Here is a 16,389-nt window from a genome sequence, read left to right on the forward strand (position 1 = left end):
GGACATCTAGGTTGCTTCCATGTCCTAGCTATTGTAAACAGTGCTGCGATGAACATTGGGGTACATGTGTCTCTTTTGATTCTGGTTTCCTCAGTGTGTATGCCCAGCAGTGGGATTGCTGGGTCATAAGGCAGTTCTATTTCCAGTTTTTAAAGGAATCTCCACACCATTCTCCATAGTGGCTGTACAAGTTTGCATTCCCACTAGCAGTGTAAGAGGGTTCCCTTTTCTCCACACCCCCTCCAGCATTTACTGTTTGTAGACTTTTTGATGACAGCTATTTTGACCAGTGTGAGATGATACCTCATTGTGGTTTTGAGGAAGCCCATTTGTAAGAACATTTTTGAGCAACTTCTTTGGGCCAATGCTGGGTACTTTTGTATGTCTCATTCTAAAATGAACTCTTCTCAGACTGTCTTTCTTTGGAAGCGATCTAGTCAGCTAACTGCATCTAATTGTGATAACAAATGAAAACTTATAGTGGTACCATTCTCAGAGCTATTTACATTCTCAATTTGGAATCTGAAGCATCAATTCTGAATAAATGAAGCATCAAGGACAGTGAATTTGTAGCACCAGGTAAACAAAATAAGTGATTTTATTTACTTCTGTGACCAGAAGTAACTAACTCACTACACCTCTATCTGTGAAGAAGTATGGCCCCTGATAGAGCAGTTTCTAGGTTTGTCTTTCATAAAAATGCTGTATGCAAGATTTTTACTCTTTGGCTTTTATTTATAGGAGAATAAGTTTACCCAAAGTTTAAGGAATTTCTATTGCTAGTAAGTAGGACTCAATTTAGAGATGAGTAAAATGGAGGGCACCAAAATGGAAGGGACCTTCCTTTTTGCTGCCCTCCAAAATATAATGGGTGGTTCTCTGTATTTCATGACTTGATTTTCCAATGTCTTCTGCCAATGATGCAATGTTTTCAAGATGAATCCAGATTGCTATAGCTAGAGCTACAGTAGTGAGTAAAAGAAAAAAAAACAAGTGTTAATATTGTAAAATTATTATAATCCCCACATGAGAGGAAGGTTTGAGGTTTTATAAATAGTGAAAAATAAAAGCCTTTTTTTTTTTAAATGGCAGATTCCTTTTTAAAACCAAATCTACTTACTTCATGCATGTTTGGTGCAGTAAACCCTCTCCTGCCTTTGGCCATGCTCTGCTTCTGCTCTGAGACCCAGCTGCTCTCCAAGACACCATTTCTGCAATTTTCTCTTATTCTTCCTGTAATTTCTCCCTCTTTACTAGTTTATTATCAACAGTTCACAAACATCTTCAAGTAACTTTAATAATAAAACAACAGCAAGTAAACTCCTAAGACATTAAAGAAAGAACAATAAAAATGGAGAGGGAGTTGATCTAGGGTTGGGATCCCACAACCCAAGTGGATCTAGGACTGGCTTCCCTGGTGGCTCAGAGGGTAAAGCGTCTGCCTGCAATGTGGGAGACCCGGGTTTGATTCCTGAGTCGGGAAGATCCCCTGGAGAAGGAAATGGCAACCCACTCCAGTACTCTTGCCTGGATAATCCTGTGGATGGAGAAGCCTGTAGGCTACAGTCTATGGGGTCGAAAAGAGTTTGACATGACTGAGAAACTTCACTTTTCACATTTTGGGATCCCACAGAAAAAAATTATTACAGGTTTTGGTAAACTTAGAGACTTGAGGAAGTTTATCATTTCAGAACTTACATTTTTGATTAGGCATAAAGCTTTGTGAATGGAGAGGGTTAAAACACTTGGATATTTGTTAGACATCAGAAAAGATTTAACCTGATTTTTTTCTTGCATTCCCAAGAAAATATTTAAGGCAATGAGAAACCACAGTGTTGTCTCTGAGTTTATTCTCCTCGGGCTGTCTGCTGACCCCCAAATCCAAGCTCTGCTCTTTGTGCTGTTCTTTGTTATTTACATCCTGACCCTGATGGGGAACCTGCTGCTGCTGCTGGTGATCAGGGTGGATTCCCAGCTTCACATCCCCATGTACTTTTTCCTGGGACAGCTGTCCTTTCTGGATCTCTGCCACTCTTCTGTGACTGTACCCAAGCTATTGGAGAACCTCCTGTCTGAGAAGAAAACCGTCTCAGTAGAGTGCTGCATGGCTCAGGTCTTCTTTGTGTTTGCCACTGGAGGCACAGAATCCTGCCTACTTGCTGTCATGGCCTATGACCGCTATGTTGCCATCACTTCTCCTCTGCTCTATGGCCGGGTGATGAGCAGACAGCTGTGTATGGGGCTGGTGGGGGGCTCATGGGGCTTGGCTTTTCTGGATGCTCTCATCAATATCCTTGTAGCTCTCAACTTAGACTTCTGTGAGGCTCAAAATATCCACCACTTCAGCTGTGAGCTGCCCTCTCTTTACCCTTTGTCTTGCTCCGATGTGTCTGCAAGCTTTACTGCCCTGCTCTGCTCCAGCCTCCTGCATTTCTTTGGAAATTTCTTCTTGATATTTTTCTCCTATGTTCACATTTTGATCACCATCCTGAGCATCACCTCCACCAAAGGCAGAAGTAAGGCCTTCTCCACCTGTTCCTCCCACCTCACTGCAGTGGTCTTCTTTTACAGCTCAGGTTTACTCCGCTATCTCATGCCAAATTCAGGATCCATTCAGGAGCTGATCTTCTCCTTGCAGTATAGTGTGGTCACTCCCATGCTGAATCCTCTCATCTACAGCCTGAAGAACAAGGAGGTGAAGGCAGCTGTGAGAAGAATGCTGAGAAGATGTTTCTAGTGTTTCAAACCACAGATAAGAAAAAATCAAAATGATGAGGAACTTGGGTAGAATTGCAATAAATAATGCCTGGATATTTAGGAGAATTCTCTGATATAAGGATCTGCAAGAGGCCGTACATTTTTTCTTGAAAATACTTCAGAAAAGGTGAAAGTGTTTTATGGAATGATACCAGTTTCATCCTAGAAACTGGAAGAGGAAGGTAGCTAAATGAACCTTTAATCTCACAATTCTTCTTACAAAAATATTTAATTTATTACACACAGTTTGGTAGATATTGTTATTATCTGCTTAGGCATTCTTTACCATTTTTCCAGTAACTAAACTCCAACTAAAGTCTCATAGAGACTGTTAACCACAGTGTCCCCAAATCTTCCCCATCTCTTTTCATTACCTGCTCATCCTTTTTGACACAGTGGCTGGTACAGGAATGAGCGCATGGTCAATGCCAGATCACTCACCCTCTTAAGATATTTGAAACTGTTTATTTTATTGAATCTACATGTTCCAATAGAGATTACAAGTAACACATTTGTTTATCCTGCTTCAAACCATTTACCTCATGCCCAACCATCTCCAGCTTTGTGGCAGCCCCATGACAAAAGATTTCTTGGTTCATACACGAGTGTGCACGTTCAGTCGCTTCAGTCATGTCCATCTCTTTGCGACCCTATGGACTGTGGCCTGCCAGGCTCCTGTGTCAATGGGACTCTCCAGGCAAGAGTGGGTGGGTTGAGTGCGTGGGTGGAGTGAGTGGGTGGGTGGAGTGGGTTGCTGTGCCCTCCTCCAGGGAATCTTCCTGACCCAGGGATTGATCCTGCAGCTCCTGAGTCTCCCGCGTTGCAGGCGATTCTTTGCCACTGAGCCACCGAGGGAGCCCTGGCTTGTACACACTGCTGGACGAATAGCTCTGCCCCTGAGCCCTAGTAATGCTGCAGAAAAGGCAGGATGAAAGGAAGTCTGTGGCAGAGCAAGTGCTGTATAGGGCCTGTGACAAACCCCAAGAAGAAACCAAGACAATTTCAGCAAAAGCCCTTTGGATCATGAACACAATTAGAATGCTAGTGAGAAGAAGACTTAGGAGAGGCATATGGATTAAAATTATCATGTCAAAAGTCAATTATTGCTTCTTTCTGAAATTGCTGTTTAGTTTTTTGATTATTTACAAACTATCAGTTATAATCCTCCCATTCACATTGTACTCCCCAGGAGCAGAGAATACAAACTCAAGAGACAGCAGTGACATCTTCTGGCATCTTCACTACTTTTTCGAGACTATTAAAATAGTTTCAGACGTATTTGTTGCACAGTAAATATGTTGGAATGTTCAAGTCATTAGCAGAGAAACAGAATATATCTAGGATGAATTCTCACCAGAGGGACCCCACTGCCAAAGTGGTTTGAAATAATTCTATGAGTAGAATAGCCTATTGTATGAGTGCCAGTCTCTTCCTTCCTGGAGAGTCTAGTTCTGGTCTACAGACTCACAAAAAGTGTGACTCTGGCTGCAAAGTGCTGATTATACACAGGTTCAACAACATTTTCACTCACCAAGGTTGATCTGCTGTTGGCATTGGTGAAAATTATTTTACTAAAGGTCACACACAAATTTTGTTAGATACATTATCAGATACCTTCCACTGTTTCTATTGTGAATGAACAGTTCACTTCCTTGGTTATTTCTAATGTATAGGAATGATGTGGTATTTGTATATAAATCTTGTACCTTGTTGAACTTGTATCTCAGTAAACTATCTTCCTAATTCTAATGGCTCATTTCTACATATTATTGGATTTTTTAATTACATTTCAATTATTTTGTCATACATAAGGAAAAGCAATTTTTTTTCCATGCAGTTTTTATATATTTCATTTTTAAAGTTAGTGTAGTAGAGGTCTGCTACAAACATCTTTCTATTGGGATCAGTAAGAAAGCTTCTAATATTTCAGCATTTAGTTCAGTTCAGTCCCTTAGTCATGCCCGACTCTTTGTGACCCCATGAATCGCAGCACACCAGGCCTCCCTGTCCATCACTATCTCCCAGAGTTCACTCAGACTTATGTCCATCAAGTCAGTGATGCCATCCAGCCATCTCATCCTCGGTCGTCCCCTTCTCCTCCTGCCCCCAATCCCTCCCAGCATCAGAGTCTTTTCCAATGAGTCCACTCTTCGCATGAGGTGGCCAAGGTACTGGAGTTTCAGCTTTAGCATCATTCCTTCCAAAGAACACCCAGGGCTGATCTCCTTCAGAATGGACTGGTTGGATCTCGTTGCAGTCCAAGAGACTCTCAAGAGTCTTCTCCAACACCACAGTTCAAAAGCATCAATTCTTCGGTGCTCAGCTTTCTTCACAGTGCAACTCTCGTATCCATACATGACCACTGGAAAAACTATAGCCTTGACTAGATGGATCTTAGTTGGCAAAGTAATGTCTCTGCTTTTGAATATGCTATCTAGGTTGGTCATAACTTTTCTTCCAAGGAGTTAGCATCTTTTAATTTCATGGCTGCAGTCACCATCTGCAGTGATTTTGGAGCCCCCCAAAATAAAGTCAGCCACTGTTTCTACTGTTTCCCCATCTATTTCCCATGAAGTGATGGAACCAGATGCCATGATCTTCGTTTTCTGAATGTTGAGCTTTAAGCCAACTTTTTCACTCTCCTCTTTCAGTTTCATCAAGAGGCTTTTTAGTTCCTCTTCACTTTCTGCCATAAGGGTGGTGTCATCTGCATATCTGAGGTGACTGATATTTCTCTTGGCAATCTTGATTCCAGCTTGCCCAGCACTTCTCATGATGTACTCTGCATAGAAGTTAAATAAGCAGGGTGACAATATACAGCCTTGACGTACCCCTTTTCCTATTTGGAACCAGTCTGTTGTTCCATTTCAGCATTAAGAATGATTATTCTGTTTCTGATCAATACCTTTAACTTATTATAAGATGTCTCTTTTAACAGTATTTTGCTAAGAATTGCTCTCAGGTTATATCAAGTGCTTTTTCTATTGAGGACCAGGACGTTTTCTCTTTTGTTTACGAATATGTTTTATCTGTTACATAATAAGCTTGCAATAAATACATGTCAAATAAAAAAGTAAATTTATTGAAATCATCTTATGGCTTTTACTGTTTAGGTTTTTAATAATAAATTGTATTGCTAGGTGTTGTGGTGTTGAAGAATTGTTACATTCCTGAAATCACCCTACTTAGGTAGAGTAGCAAAATTTAAATTAACTTTTGCCACTGCTTGGCTTAGCAATTTCCTATTGACATTCATAAGTGAGATAGTGTAAGTTTTTTGTTGCAGTCATGTGGTCTGTTTTTTTCAACAACATTATTGAGATATTTCACACATCACAAAGTTCAAAGTGGACAATTCAGTGATTTCTAGCATATTCATGGAATTGTGCAACCATTACTATATAACCCAACCTCAAAATGTTTTCATCACCCTAAAATAAACCCAATACCCATGGCTGTCACTCTCCATTCCTAACCCCCAACCCTGCCCCTAGGCAGTCACTAATCTACTTTTTGTCTTTATAGATTTGCCTGTTTTAGACATTTGAATTTGTCATCTTTTTATTTTCTTAAAATATTTGCATAAAAAGGCTTATCATTCCCTTGAAGATTTTATAAAACTCATCTTAAAAAATTTAAAGATTTCTTGTCTTTTTGTTGTTGTGGAGGAAAAATTTTGATTACCAGTTTGTTTCTTTAAATAATTAGTCATGTATTTTTTTATTTATTCATGAATCAATTTTAGTAATTTTTAATCTTTGTCTGTTATTCATTTAATGTTTTTAACTTTATTGGTATTTTGCTGCTAACTATAACAATTTTCAAATGTTTTGCAGCATTCATTTAATTTAGAAATAAATTTCTTTACAACAAAATTGAAAGAATTTTATGATCAACATCTATATAATTACAGGCTTCCCTGATAGCTCAGTTGGTAAAGAATCTGCCTGCAGTGCAGGCGACCCTGGTTCAATTTCTGGGTTGGGAAAATCTGCTGGAGAAGGGATAGGCTACCCTCTTCAGCATTCTTGTGTTTCCCTTGTGGCTCAGCTGGTAAAGAATCTGCCTGCAATGTGGGAGACATGGGTTTGATCCCTGGATTGGGAAGATCCCTTGGAGAAGGAAAAGGCTACCCACTCCAGTATTCTGGCCTAGAGAATTCCATGGACTGTATAGTCCATGGGGTCACAAAGAGTTGGACACAACTGAGTGACTTTTACTCACTTTCACTATATAAGCACACCTGAATTTTACTGTTAACTTTTTAGTATACATACATGTCTATCTATAGATCCATCAATCCATTAATGCATTTCAAAAAAAGACACCAGTATACTTCACCCTAAATGCTTTAGCATGCATATCATTAACTAGAGTTCAGAATTTGACTATACCTTCTCTTTTTCTTTTGAGGTAATTCTATGTGCTGAAATAGTAAGTGTCATTCGGTGAATTTTGATAAAGTCAAACTGCTGTGTAATCCAAATCCCTGTTCAAACAGAGTATTACCAAACCCCTAGCAAACTACCTCATGTTCCTTTCCAGTCATTCTTGTCCCCACTTTTCTTCTTCTTAACCACTCTTCTGCTTTGTAAAACACTGCATAAATGGAATCAAATGGTATGCAACATTTTGTGTCAAGATCATTTCATTCAGCGTGTTTTTGAGATCCATGCATGTTGTTCATGTATCAGTAATTTATTTTCTTTTTATTGCTGAGTAATATATTAATATACCATTGTATGAATGCATTCCACTTGCTTATCCATTCTGTTGGGTTGTTTCCAGTTTGGGACTATTAGTAATAAAGCTACTATAAACATTCTTGTAAAAACTCTTTTGCACAAATATTTTTATTTATCCTGGGGATATTTAGTATTGGAATTATTGGGTCATAGTAGGCATAAGTTTTATAAGAAATTGTCACATTTTTTCCAAAAGGGTTATATCATTTGACGGATCCACCAACAGTGTTTGAGCGTTCTGTTTGCTCCACATCTCACCAACATTTCGTGTAGTCAGCCTTTCTAATTTAAGCTTTTTTTGGGTTGTTTTCTGGTGAAATATCCACATGATTTGGGGGCTTTCCTGGTGGTGCTGGTGGTAAACAACCTGTGTGCCAATACAGGTAGATGTAAGACACGTGGGTTTTGTCCCTGGGTTGGGAAGATCCCCTGGAAGAGGGCATGGCAACCCACTCCAGTATTCTTGCCTAGAGAATCCCATGGACAGAGGAGCCTGGCAGGCTATGGTCCATAGGGTTGCAAAGAGTAGGACATGGCTGAAGCGACTTAGTATGCATACATCCATGTGATTTTAGTTGGCATTTCCCTGATAGTTAATGATGTTGAATGTTTTAAATATTTAGTAGGCATTAATGTATTTTCTTATATGAAGTGTTTGATCAAACTTTTTGCTCATTTTAAGTTATATTTTTTAATAAGTAGAAGGAGTTTTTTAAAATTGATTTTAATTTTTTAATATAAATTTATTTATTTTAATTGGAGGTTAATTACTTTACAATATATGAAACGAATCGCCAGTCCAGGTTTGATGCATGATATTGGATGCTTAGGGCTGGTGCAGTGAGACGACCCAGAGGGATGGTACGGGGAGGGAGGAGGGAAGGGGGTTCAGGATGGGGAACATGTGTATACCTTTGGCGGATTCATGTTGGTGTATGGCAAAACCAATACGATATTGTAAAGTAGTAGGAGTTTTTAATGGGCTTCCCAGGTGGCTCAGGGGTAAAGAATGAGCCTCCAAAGCAGAAGACCCAGGTTTGATACCTGGGTTGGGAAGATGCCCTGAAGGAGGCAATGACAATATTCTTGCCTGGGAAATCCCATGGACAGAGGCTGGTGGACTAAGTCCATAGGGTCACAAAAAGTCAGACATGACTTAGTGACTAAACAACCACCAATGCCAGGAGTTTTTAATATATCTTGGGGACTAGTCCTTGTCATATCTGTATTTTATCTTTTCTCCCAGTCTTTGGGTTTTTAAAAATTATTTTTATTGTCTTTTAAAAAATTTGTTTATTTTAATTGAAGGATAATTACAATATTGTGATGATTTTTGCGATATATCAGTATGAATCGACCACACTGTCCCCTCCATCCTGAACCCCCTCCCTACCGTCTCCACAACCTATCCCTCTGGTTGTCACAGAGCACCGGCTTTGGGTGCCCTGCTTCCTACATCAAACTCACACTGATTATCTATTTTATATATGGTAATACATATGTTTCCATGCCATTCTCTCAAATCATCCCACCCTCTCCTTCTCCTGGTCCCATCACTTCATGGCAAATAGATGGGGAAACAATGAAAACAGTGACAGACTTTATTTTCTTAGGCTTCCAAATCACTGCAGATGGTGATTGCAGCCATGAAATTAAAAGATGTTTGCTCCTTGGAAGAAAAGTAGTATAAGACCTGGTGACTTCCTGTGGAGTTAAACTCTGATGCAGGCCTGACAAAGCTGTGGACAATCCAGAGGAAGCCCTGGAGTGAGTCTAGACCGCCACGGTCCAGCCCCGGTGGATCCAGGGTAATTCGAAGGTGGGGACGGAATTGATGTCCTGGAAAAAACTTATTTAATCACAGATATAGAGGGAGATTAGAAACAGATAGTGTTGTAGGAGAATTAGTGGAGAAAAGAGGCTGAATAACTGGTTTACATGGAATACCAATCACCACCTACGTAGGCCACAGGCGTCTTTCCATTCTCCCAAAGGAGAGGAGGCACTGAGGCCTCCCCGGTCTGATCTCAGAAGCCCAGGCAGAATTAGCAGGCTTGGTGAGTACCCACATTTCAGATGGGAATTCAGCCAGGAAAACGGGGAGCGAGAAAGAAACAACACGGGGGAATCAGTCTTTCCAGAAACTGATCCGATTTCTTTATTTTTCAGGTTTGTTTATATACCTTTTTGTTATACATAGGGATGAATACAGAGTCATGCGGGGATCAGCAGACCTGACCCTTGTCACAATCAGGTGCTTCATATAAAATTATACAAAGGTCTTATGAGTTTCATCATCTTCTGGCTATGAGGTCTGCTGACATTTTATGGCCCTTTCTGATACTGGTCAGTTAACCAGAAAACTTATTTTTCCAGGGGTGATTTTTTCTTAACTCAGGCGCCACCCTCCAAATAAAGTTGTATTCCTATAGGGTGAGGGTGTAGTGAGTTACAATCAAGAAAGGAATTTACTTAACCTAAGGTTTAACATGATTAACTTTAAAGGTAAATACTTATTTCTCCTATATGCTAGTTATATTCATTATAAGGGCAGGAATATGGAGATTTAGCAGCAGTTATTGGCTCAACAAATGTAAACCCTTCACCAATGTTTCCCTTAAGATCTATTTAGTCTTAAGATAGTGATAAATTTACATTTTTGCATAGCAAGGACACAGTGATTTATAGTGATTTATAACAAAGTACAGTGATCTATAACAAAAGAGAAAATTCATTAACTCAAAAAGTCTAGTATTGCTAACATCAAAAACTACTATACTTCCTTTTCTATATTCCAAATACATTGATTAATATATTTCTAGGTGCCTAAGGATACGGAGGCCTGATGGCAATCATTGACTCATCAATGAAAAAAGCCCTATGCTAATACTCCAAACTCTCTGTGCTGTTTATGATTGAGAGGTTGTCACACAAGCTAGTCTGTCAGCAGAGAGGTTTGACCTGAGACATCCTTGTCACACCCAGGGCAGGGAGTTAGCAGTGATTATTGGCAGGACAAATGAAAAAACCTTTCACCAATATAATTCCTAATCAACCCACTAGTACTATACTAATGATCTTCTAACTTCTCAAAAGAGTCTGTATTTAGAAAGTTTTAAAACATCTTGTGCCTCTCAAGGTTGGGAGGCTGTAAACAATCACATGTGGCCTGACGAACCTGATCAGGCAGGCCAGAGAACCTTCAGAGTTCGTAAGTTGAAACACTCTTGTCACGCCCAGGAATTTTTATTAACTGGACCTGCAAGTTAACTCCTTCTCTGAGAGAAATGGTTATGGGGGAGAGCTCCCCATAAAGTACTCTGGAAGCTGTCTGCTAACTGCACACCCTGCGTCTGGGCAACGTGCATTGGTGCTACCACTTCAGTCATGTCTGACTCCTTGCAACCCCATGACTATAGCCTGCCAGGCTCCTCGGTCTGGGAAATTTTTCCAGGCAAGAATACTGGAGTGGGTTGCCATTGCCCTCCTCCAGGGGATTTCCCTGACCAGGGATTGAACCTTGCATTAGCAGGCAGGTTCTTTACCACTAGCACCACCTGGGCAGCAGGTCTTACTAAAGCAGAATCTTGGCAGTTTCTCTCTGTGTCTGCCACAACCTACAAAAACAAGGCTAGTGGGACTTAACAGTTGTTGCTGCTATGATTAGTCTCTAGACTGTAACTTCTATTCCTTGCTCCCTTCCCTGAGACCCGTTAGAGCTTCCTTTCAACATCTGCTCACATTCTGCTAGGTGAGCCAGGACTTCATTGCTGAGGCATATGAGACTTAAATTTCTGTCCTTTATAGGATGTGGCACCTGTAACTACATGCCAAGATATATCCCGGATGATCACCTGAGTGCCACACATTTTCTCCATTATTTCTATTATGTAGGAACAGCCCTACCTCACAATGGTCGTTGGTGACCATTCCTGCCATTGCTTCCTGCATCTCGGACATTTCACCTCGGGTTAGTTCCCCACTACTCTATGCACACTTTTTAGATAAGACTTTTAGTGAGAAGCTATTGGTTTTAGGTTCTCTGTTGTTTTGTTTGTCAGAAATTGCTTTTATTTAATGCCTACTTGAAAGACAGTTGCCCTGAGTATAGAATTCTACATACATAGTTTCTCTCGGCTCGCTATCTTCTGGCTTTCTTCTGGTTGTCATGAAGACAAGCCCAATTTCATTGTAATCCCCAGGTGGATAATTGATCACTTATAGCTGCTTTTCTATGCTCCATACATTTGATATTCATGGTAGTTTCACTATCATGTGGCTAGATTTATATTCATTTTTTTATTAATCTGCTTTGTATTTATTGGAATTCCTGAAAGATATTTTACAGTATTACTTCTTCATCATCTGTGAACCCACTCCAGTGTTCTTGCCGGGAGAATCCCAGGGAAAGGGGAGCCTGGTGGGCTGCCGCCTATGGGGTTGTACAGAATCGGACACGACTGAAGCGACTTAGCAGCAGCAGCAGCAGCAGCAGCAGCAGCAGCAGCAGCAGCAGCATCTGTGAACTTCTGCAACTCTGATTAAACATGTATTATATCTTCTATCATTCTCATCTTCTTTCTAGTATTTTTAATCTATTGTTTCTTAGAACTGCAAACTGATTAACTTCTTTGATTTAATAATACAATTTATCAGTTCTCTCTAAAACTGTATTTAGTCACTTGTTTAATTCATCCTTGAAATTTTGGATTTCAATTATATGTGTGTGTTTACGACATTTCTACAATTTCTGTTTGTTTGTTTTTTTCTCAAATGACTTCATTGAGCTCATTAAGTCTTATTCCTCGATATAAGTTTACATTGCAAACTTCCCTTATTTCTAAAAATGTATTTAAATAAGCTATTTTATTTTTGGTAACTAATAATCCCAGTATCAAATATCTGGCATTTCTGATTCTTGATTTTGATCTCATTTCTCATTCATGGTGAGATTTTTCTCTGTGTTTGATTTTCTTTTTAGTATCTGTGGTTCATTTTTCTTAGAAATTTTATCAGTGGGAATACTTTGAAACTTGAAATTGTATCCTTCAAGTAAAATTTCACCCATCTCTATCACTTGTCCCAGAGCACAGCCAACCTGGAACTTTAAAATCAAATTCCTCACTTGATATGTTCAGAATCACATAAAGAAGCTGGAATTTAGAAATCCTCTTTGATGTTATGACCGTAAAATTTCCCTTTCCACTCAGAACCAATAGTCCCAGTTTATACATTAATCTAAATTAAAATCCCCACCAAGGATAGGCTGTAGGTTAAGGCTAATCTGTAAAGTGGAGCGTCAGGAGTTCAACAGAAACCCTTGGGGTAAGGTCAGATTTGGCACTCACATCATTATGTTCTGGCTTTCGTTTGGCATTTGACTTTGCAAAATCCTTTTCTTTTTCCACGTTCCATAAATGTATTTAAAATGGTAATTTAGAAAAATACTATGTCCACTGATTTAACTTTTCCAGTTTCAACAGTCATTGAGGGTGTCCAGGCTGCTATATGCAAGAAAAAGTGATCCCTCAAATTTCCTTATTTACTATTACTAATTTTCATGAAAATGTTTTCATCCACATATAGACTGGGCACATTCTTTTAAATAAGTGTATAATATATGAATATATAGTAATTCTACTCTGCTTCTGGTATTTTTGCTAAGTCGCTTCAATCGTATCCGACTCTGTGCAACCCCATAGACAGCAGCCCACCAGGCTCCCTCGTCCCTGGGATTCTCCAGGCAAGAACACTGGAGTGGGTTGCCATTTCCTTCTCCAATGCATGAAAGAAAAAAGTGAAAGTGAAGTCGCTCAGTCGTGTCTGACCCTCAGTGACCCCATGGACTGCAGCCCCCCAGGCTCCAGGTTGTTTTTAATTATTATTATTACAAACAGGAATGTGCATTGACCTTTCACCTCTGTGAACGTGGCTAAGTGTTGCTTTAGGACTGATTTCTAGAAATGAAATTTCACGGTCAGAGATTAAATCTCACACAGTTAAATTTTTAACAAAATTTTTGAGGCAAGTTTATATACAATAGCTATACATAATGTAAAGTATACAGTTTGATAAGCTTTAACATATATATACACCTATGACCAGCACAGTGAGTATAATGGACAAGTTGTCATCCCTAAATACTTCCTTATGTTGCTCTGTGATCCCTCCCTTTCAACTCTGTCTATCATCCTAGTAGTCTACTAATTCTGTTATTTCTGCAGTAGTTTCCATTTATTGATTTTTCCACTCACTATGGATTCTTTTCTGCTTATTTACATGCCTGGGAATTTTTTATTGTAACCATGTAATATGAATTTTACCCTGTTAGAAGCTTGAAATCTTTTTGAATTCCTGAAAGTATTCTTGAGCTTTATTTGCAGAGCAGTTAGGTTACTTTCAGGTTTTGTTTTAAAGCTTCATTAGCCAAGATGGTAGCAGTCTTTAGTCATGCTTAATTTTCCCTAGTATTGAGGCAGTACTTTGCTGAACACTCTGAGGAAGAAATCACAAGGCCCACATGAAGGCAATTTCCAGACAGAGATATATGAGCACAGAGGAGCATAAAGAGGAAAAAACAAAGCAAACAAGAAAGAACCCAATTCAAATTAGTCTGTGAGCCATAATTTCAAAACATGAGGAAAGACAGACCAAAAAAATTCAGTAATCTCAAGAGGAATAACTGAATGAAAATTCACATTATGACCTATAAACAAAAATATTTTAAATAGATGTAGTTAAAGATATTCAGAAGGGTTAAATGAAGGCATAATTTCCATTTACAACAAACAGGTAATATGGCAGGGGGAAAAAACAAGATCACAGAGATATAAAAATATTGCATTAGTATTTTGGAGAAAAATGGCCACTAAAATGAAAATGTTACCATATGAAATAAACCCTAGACTTTATTTAATTATTAGAATATCTCCATGTTGTTGAAGATGGACAGTCACACTGAGAAACTCATACATAGTGAAGCACACAGACACAAAATATTAAAGATATAAATGAGCTACTAAGAGGCTCCAACATTCTAATAGAAGGACTTAAGGGGGTCAAGGAAATAAAACATGAAAATATAAAGTCTGAAGACATAATTGTAACAAATTCGGCATAGTTTAAGAAAATATGACTAATAAGAACAAACTAGTGGTTACTCCTGGGAAGAGGGAAAGAAGGAGGGTCAAGACAGGGAATTAGGAAGTACAAACTACTACATATAAAATGAATGAATACACACTGTACAAGTGTGTATTGTACAGCACAGAGAATATAATTAATTAATATATTAATTAATATAATATAATATTATAAATTGAGTATAACCTTTAAAAATTGTGAATCACTATGTGTGGCCTTCCCAGGCAGCTCAGTGGTAGGGAATCTGCCTTCCAAGCAGGAGATGCAGGTTCAATCCCATGTTCAGGAAGATTCCCTGGAGAAGGAAATGGCAACCCCCTCCAGTATTATTGCCTGGAGAATCCCATGGACAGAGAAGCCTGGTGGGCTGCAGTCCATAGGGTCTCAGAGTTGGACATGACTAAGTGACTAACATTTTCATGTTGTACACTTGAAATTTATATTGTAAACCAGCTGTACTTCAATTAAAAAAAATGGCTTGTCAAGTACTTCAAGGAAAGACAAATTCAGATTAGACAATGAAATGATAGATTAATGAAGAGAAGACTTCCAATTTCATCTTAGAGATGTTGATAACTGGAAGGAGCACCACTGTTATCACTGTAACAATAAAATTGCTATACATACTGCAGATTAGCACTGCAGTTCTTGAACCCATAAGCAACTTCAGGTTCCAGGGCAAATGGCTAATTTGAAATCTAGAGAGAGACAGGCAACAGCATGGCTCCAGGATCTAAGCTTACCTAGAATAGATTTCACTAAAAGCCATAGAAGCTGGTATGAAGAATAAACACATTTTTAAGAATTCCTTAAGACTGAGTATAGACTAGTGTGAGGATATAAGATGGGGCCCCTGAGACCACAGATACTAGAGGTTGACACTTTCTTGCAGGCTTTTCCTTGGAGAAATGTGTGAAGAAACAGAATATCCTAACAGAGCCTCCCTGTGGTGCTGGATGGAGTAGGCAAAAGCAGCCTTTAGCGAAACTCCGCTTAATCCCATCTCTTCTATTCCCCTTATGGAACAAAAGCCCTAATCTGCATGGACTATATAATCAGAACCTTTAGCTTGAAGGTGCTGATAAAATTTCTTCACACCTTGGAAAGAGGAAAAAGGGTGGGGGAGGAGGAGGAGTACTACCCATGGGGAAAGGGCAGGAATTTGTGCTAGACAGAAAAAACATACACTGCCTACAGAGATACACATATAAGAATTACAGCAGAATTCCCATTAAAACCATGCAAACAAAAAGACAATGGAATGAAATCTTTAATGTGCTGCAGAAAGAAATGGTCAATTGAGAGTTATCAACTCAGAAAAAATACCCTTCAAAATGAAAGAATAAATAAAGGCTCTCTTGGCAAGCAAAACATTAATTTATTGCCAGAAGACCTACTTTACAAAAAAGTTAAATGAGGCTTCTCAGGTATATGGGCTTCCCTGGTGGCTCAGAGGTTAAAGCGTCTGCCTGCAATGCGGGAGACCTGGGTTCGATCCCTGGGTTGGGAAGATCCCCTGGAGAAGGAAATGGCAACCCACTCCAGTATTCTTGCCTGGAGAATCCCATGGATGGAGGAGCCTGGTGGGCTATAGTCCACGGGGTCGCAAAGAGTCGGACACGATTGAGCGACTTCACTTTCACTTTCACTTTATCACATATATAGAATATGATATAGGCTAAGACTTTGTGTGTGTGCATGCTAAGTTATTTCTGTTGTGTCCAACTTTTTGTGACCCTATGGA

At 39.2% G+C, this 16,389-nt stretch overlaps 1 protein-coding gene across 1 annotated transcript; it reads left to right on the plus strand.

The window, feature by feature from the left end:
- LOC102174001 (olfactory receptor 8S1-like) lies at positions 1,820–2,737 on the plus strand. Its single transcript, XM_005680130.2, has one exon. The coding sequence runs from the start codon at positions 1,820–1,822 to the stop codon at positions 2,735–2,737; it is 918 nt and encodes a 305-aa protein (XP_005680187.2).

The sequence above is a fragment of the Capra hircus genome, chromosome 5 (genome assembly GCF_001704415.2).
Source record: "Capra hircus breed San Clemente chromosome 5, ASM170441v1, whole genome shotgun sequence".
Taxonomy (NCBI): Eukaryota; Metazoa; Chordata; class Mammalia; order Artiodactyla; family Bovidae; genus Capra; species Capra hircus.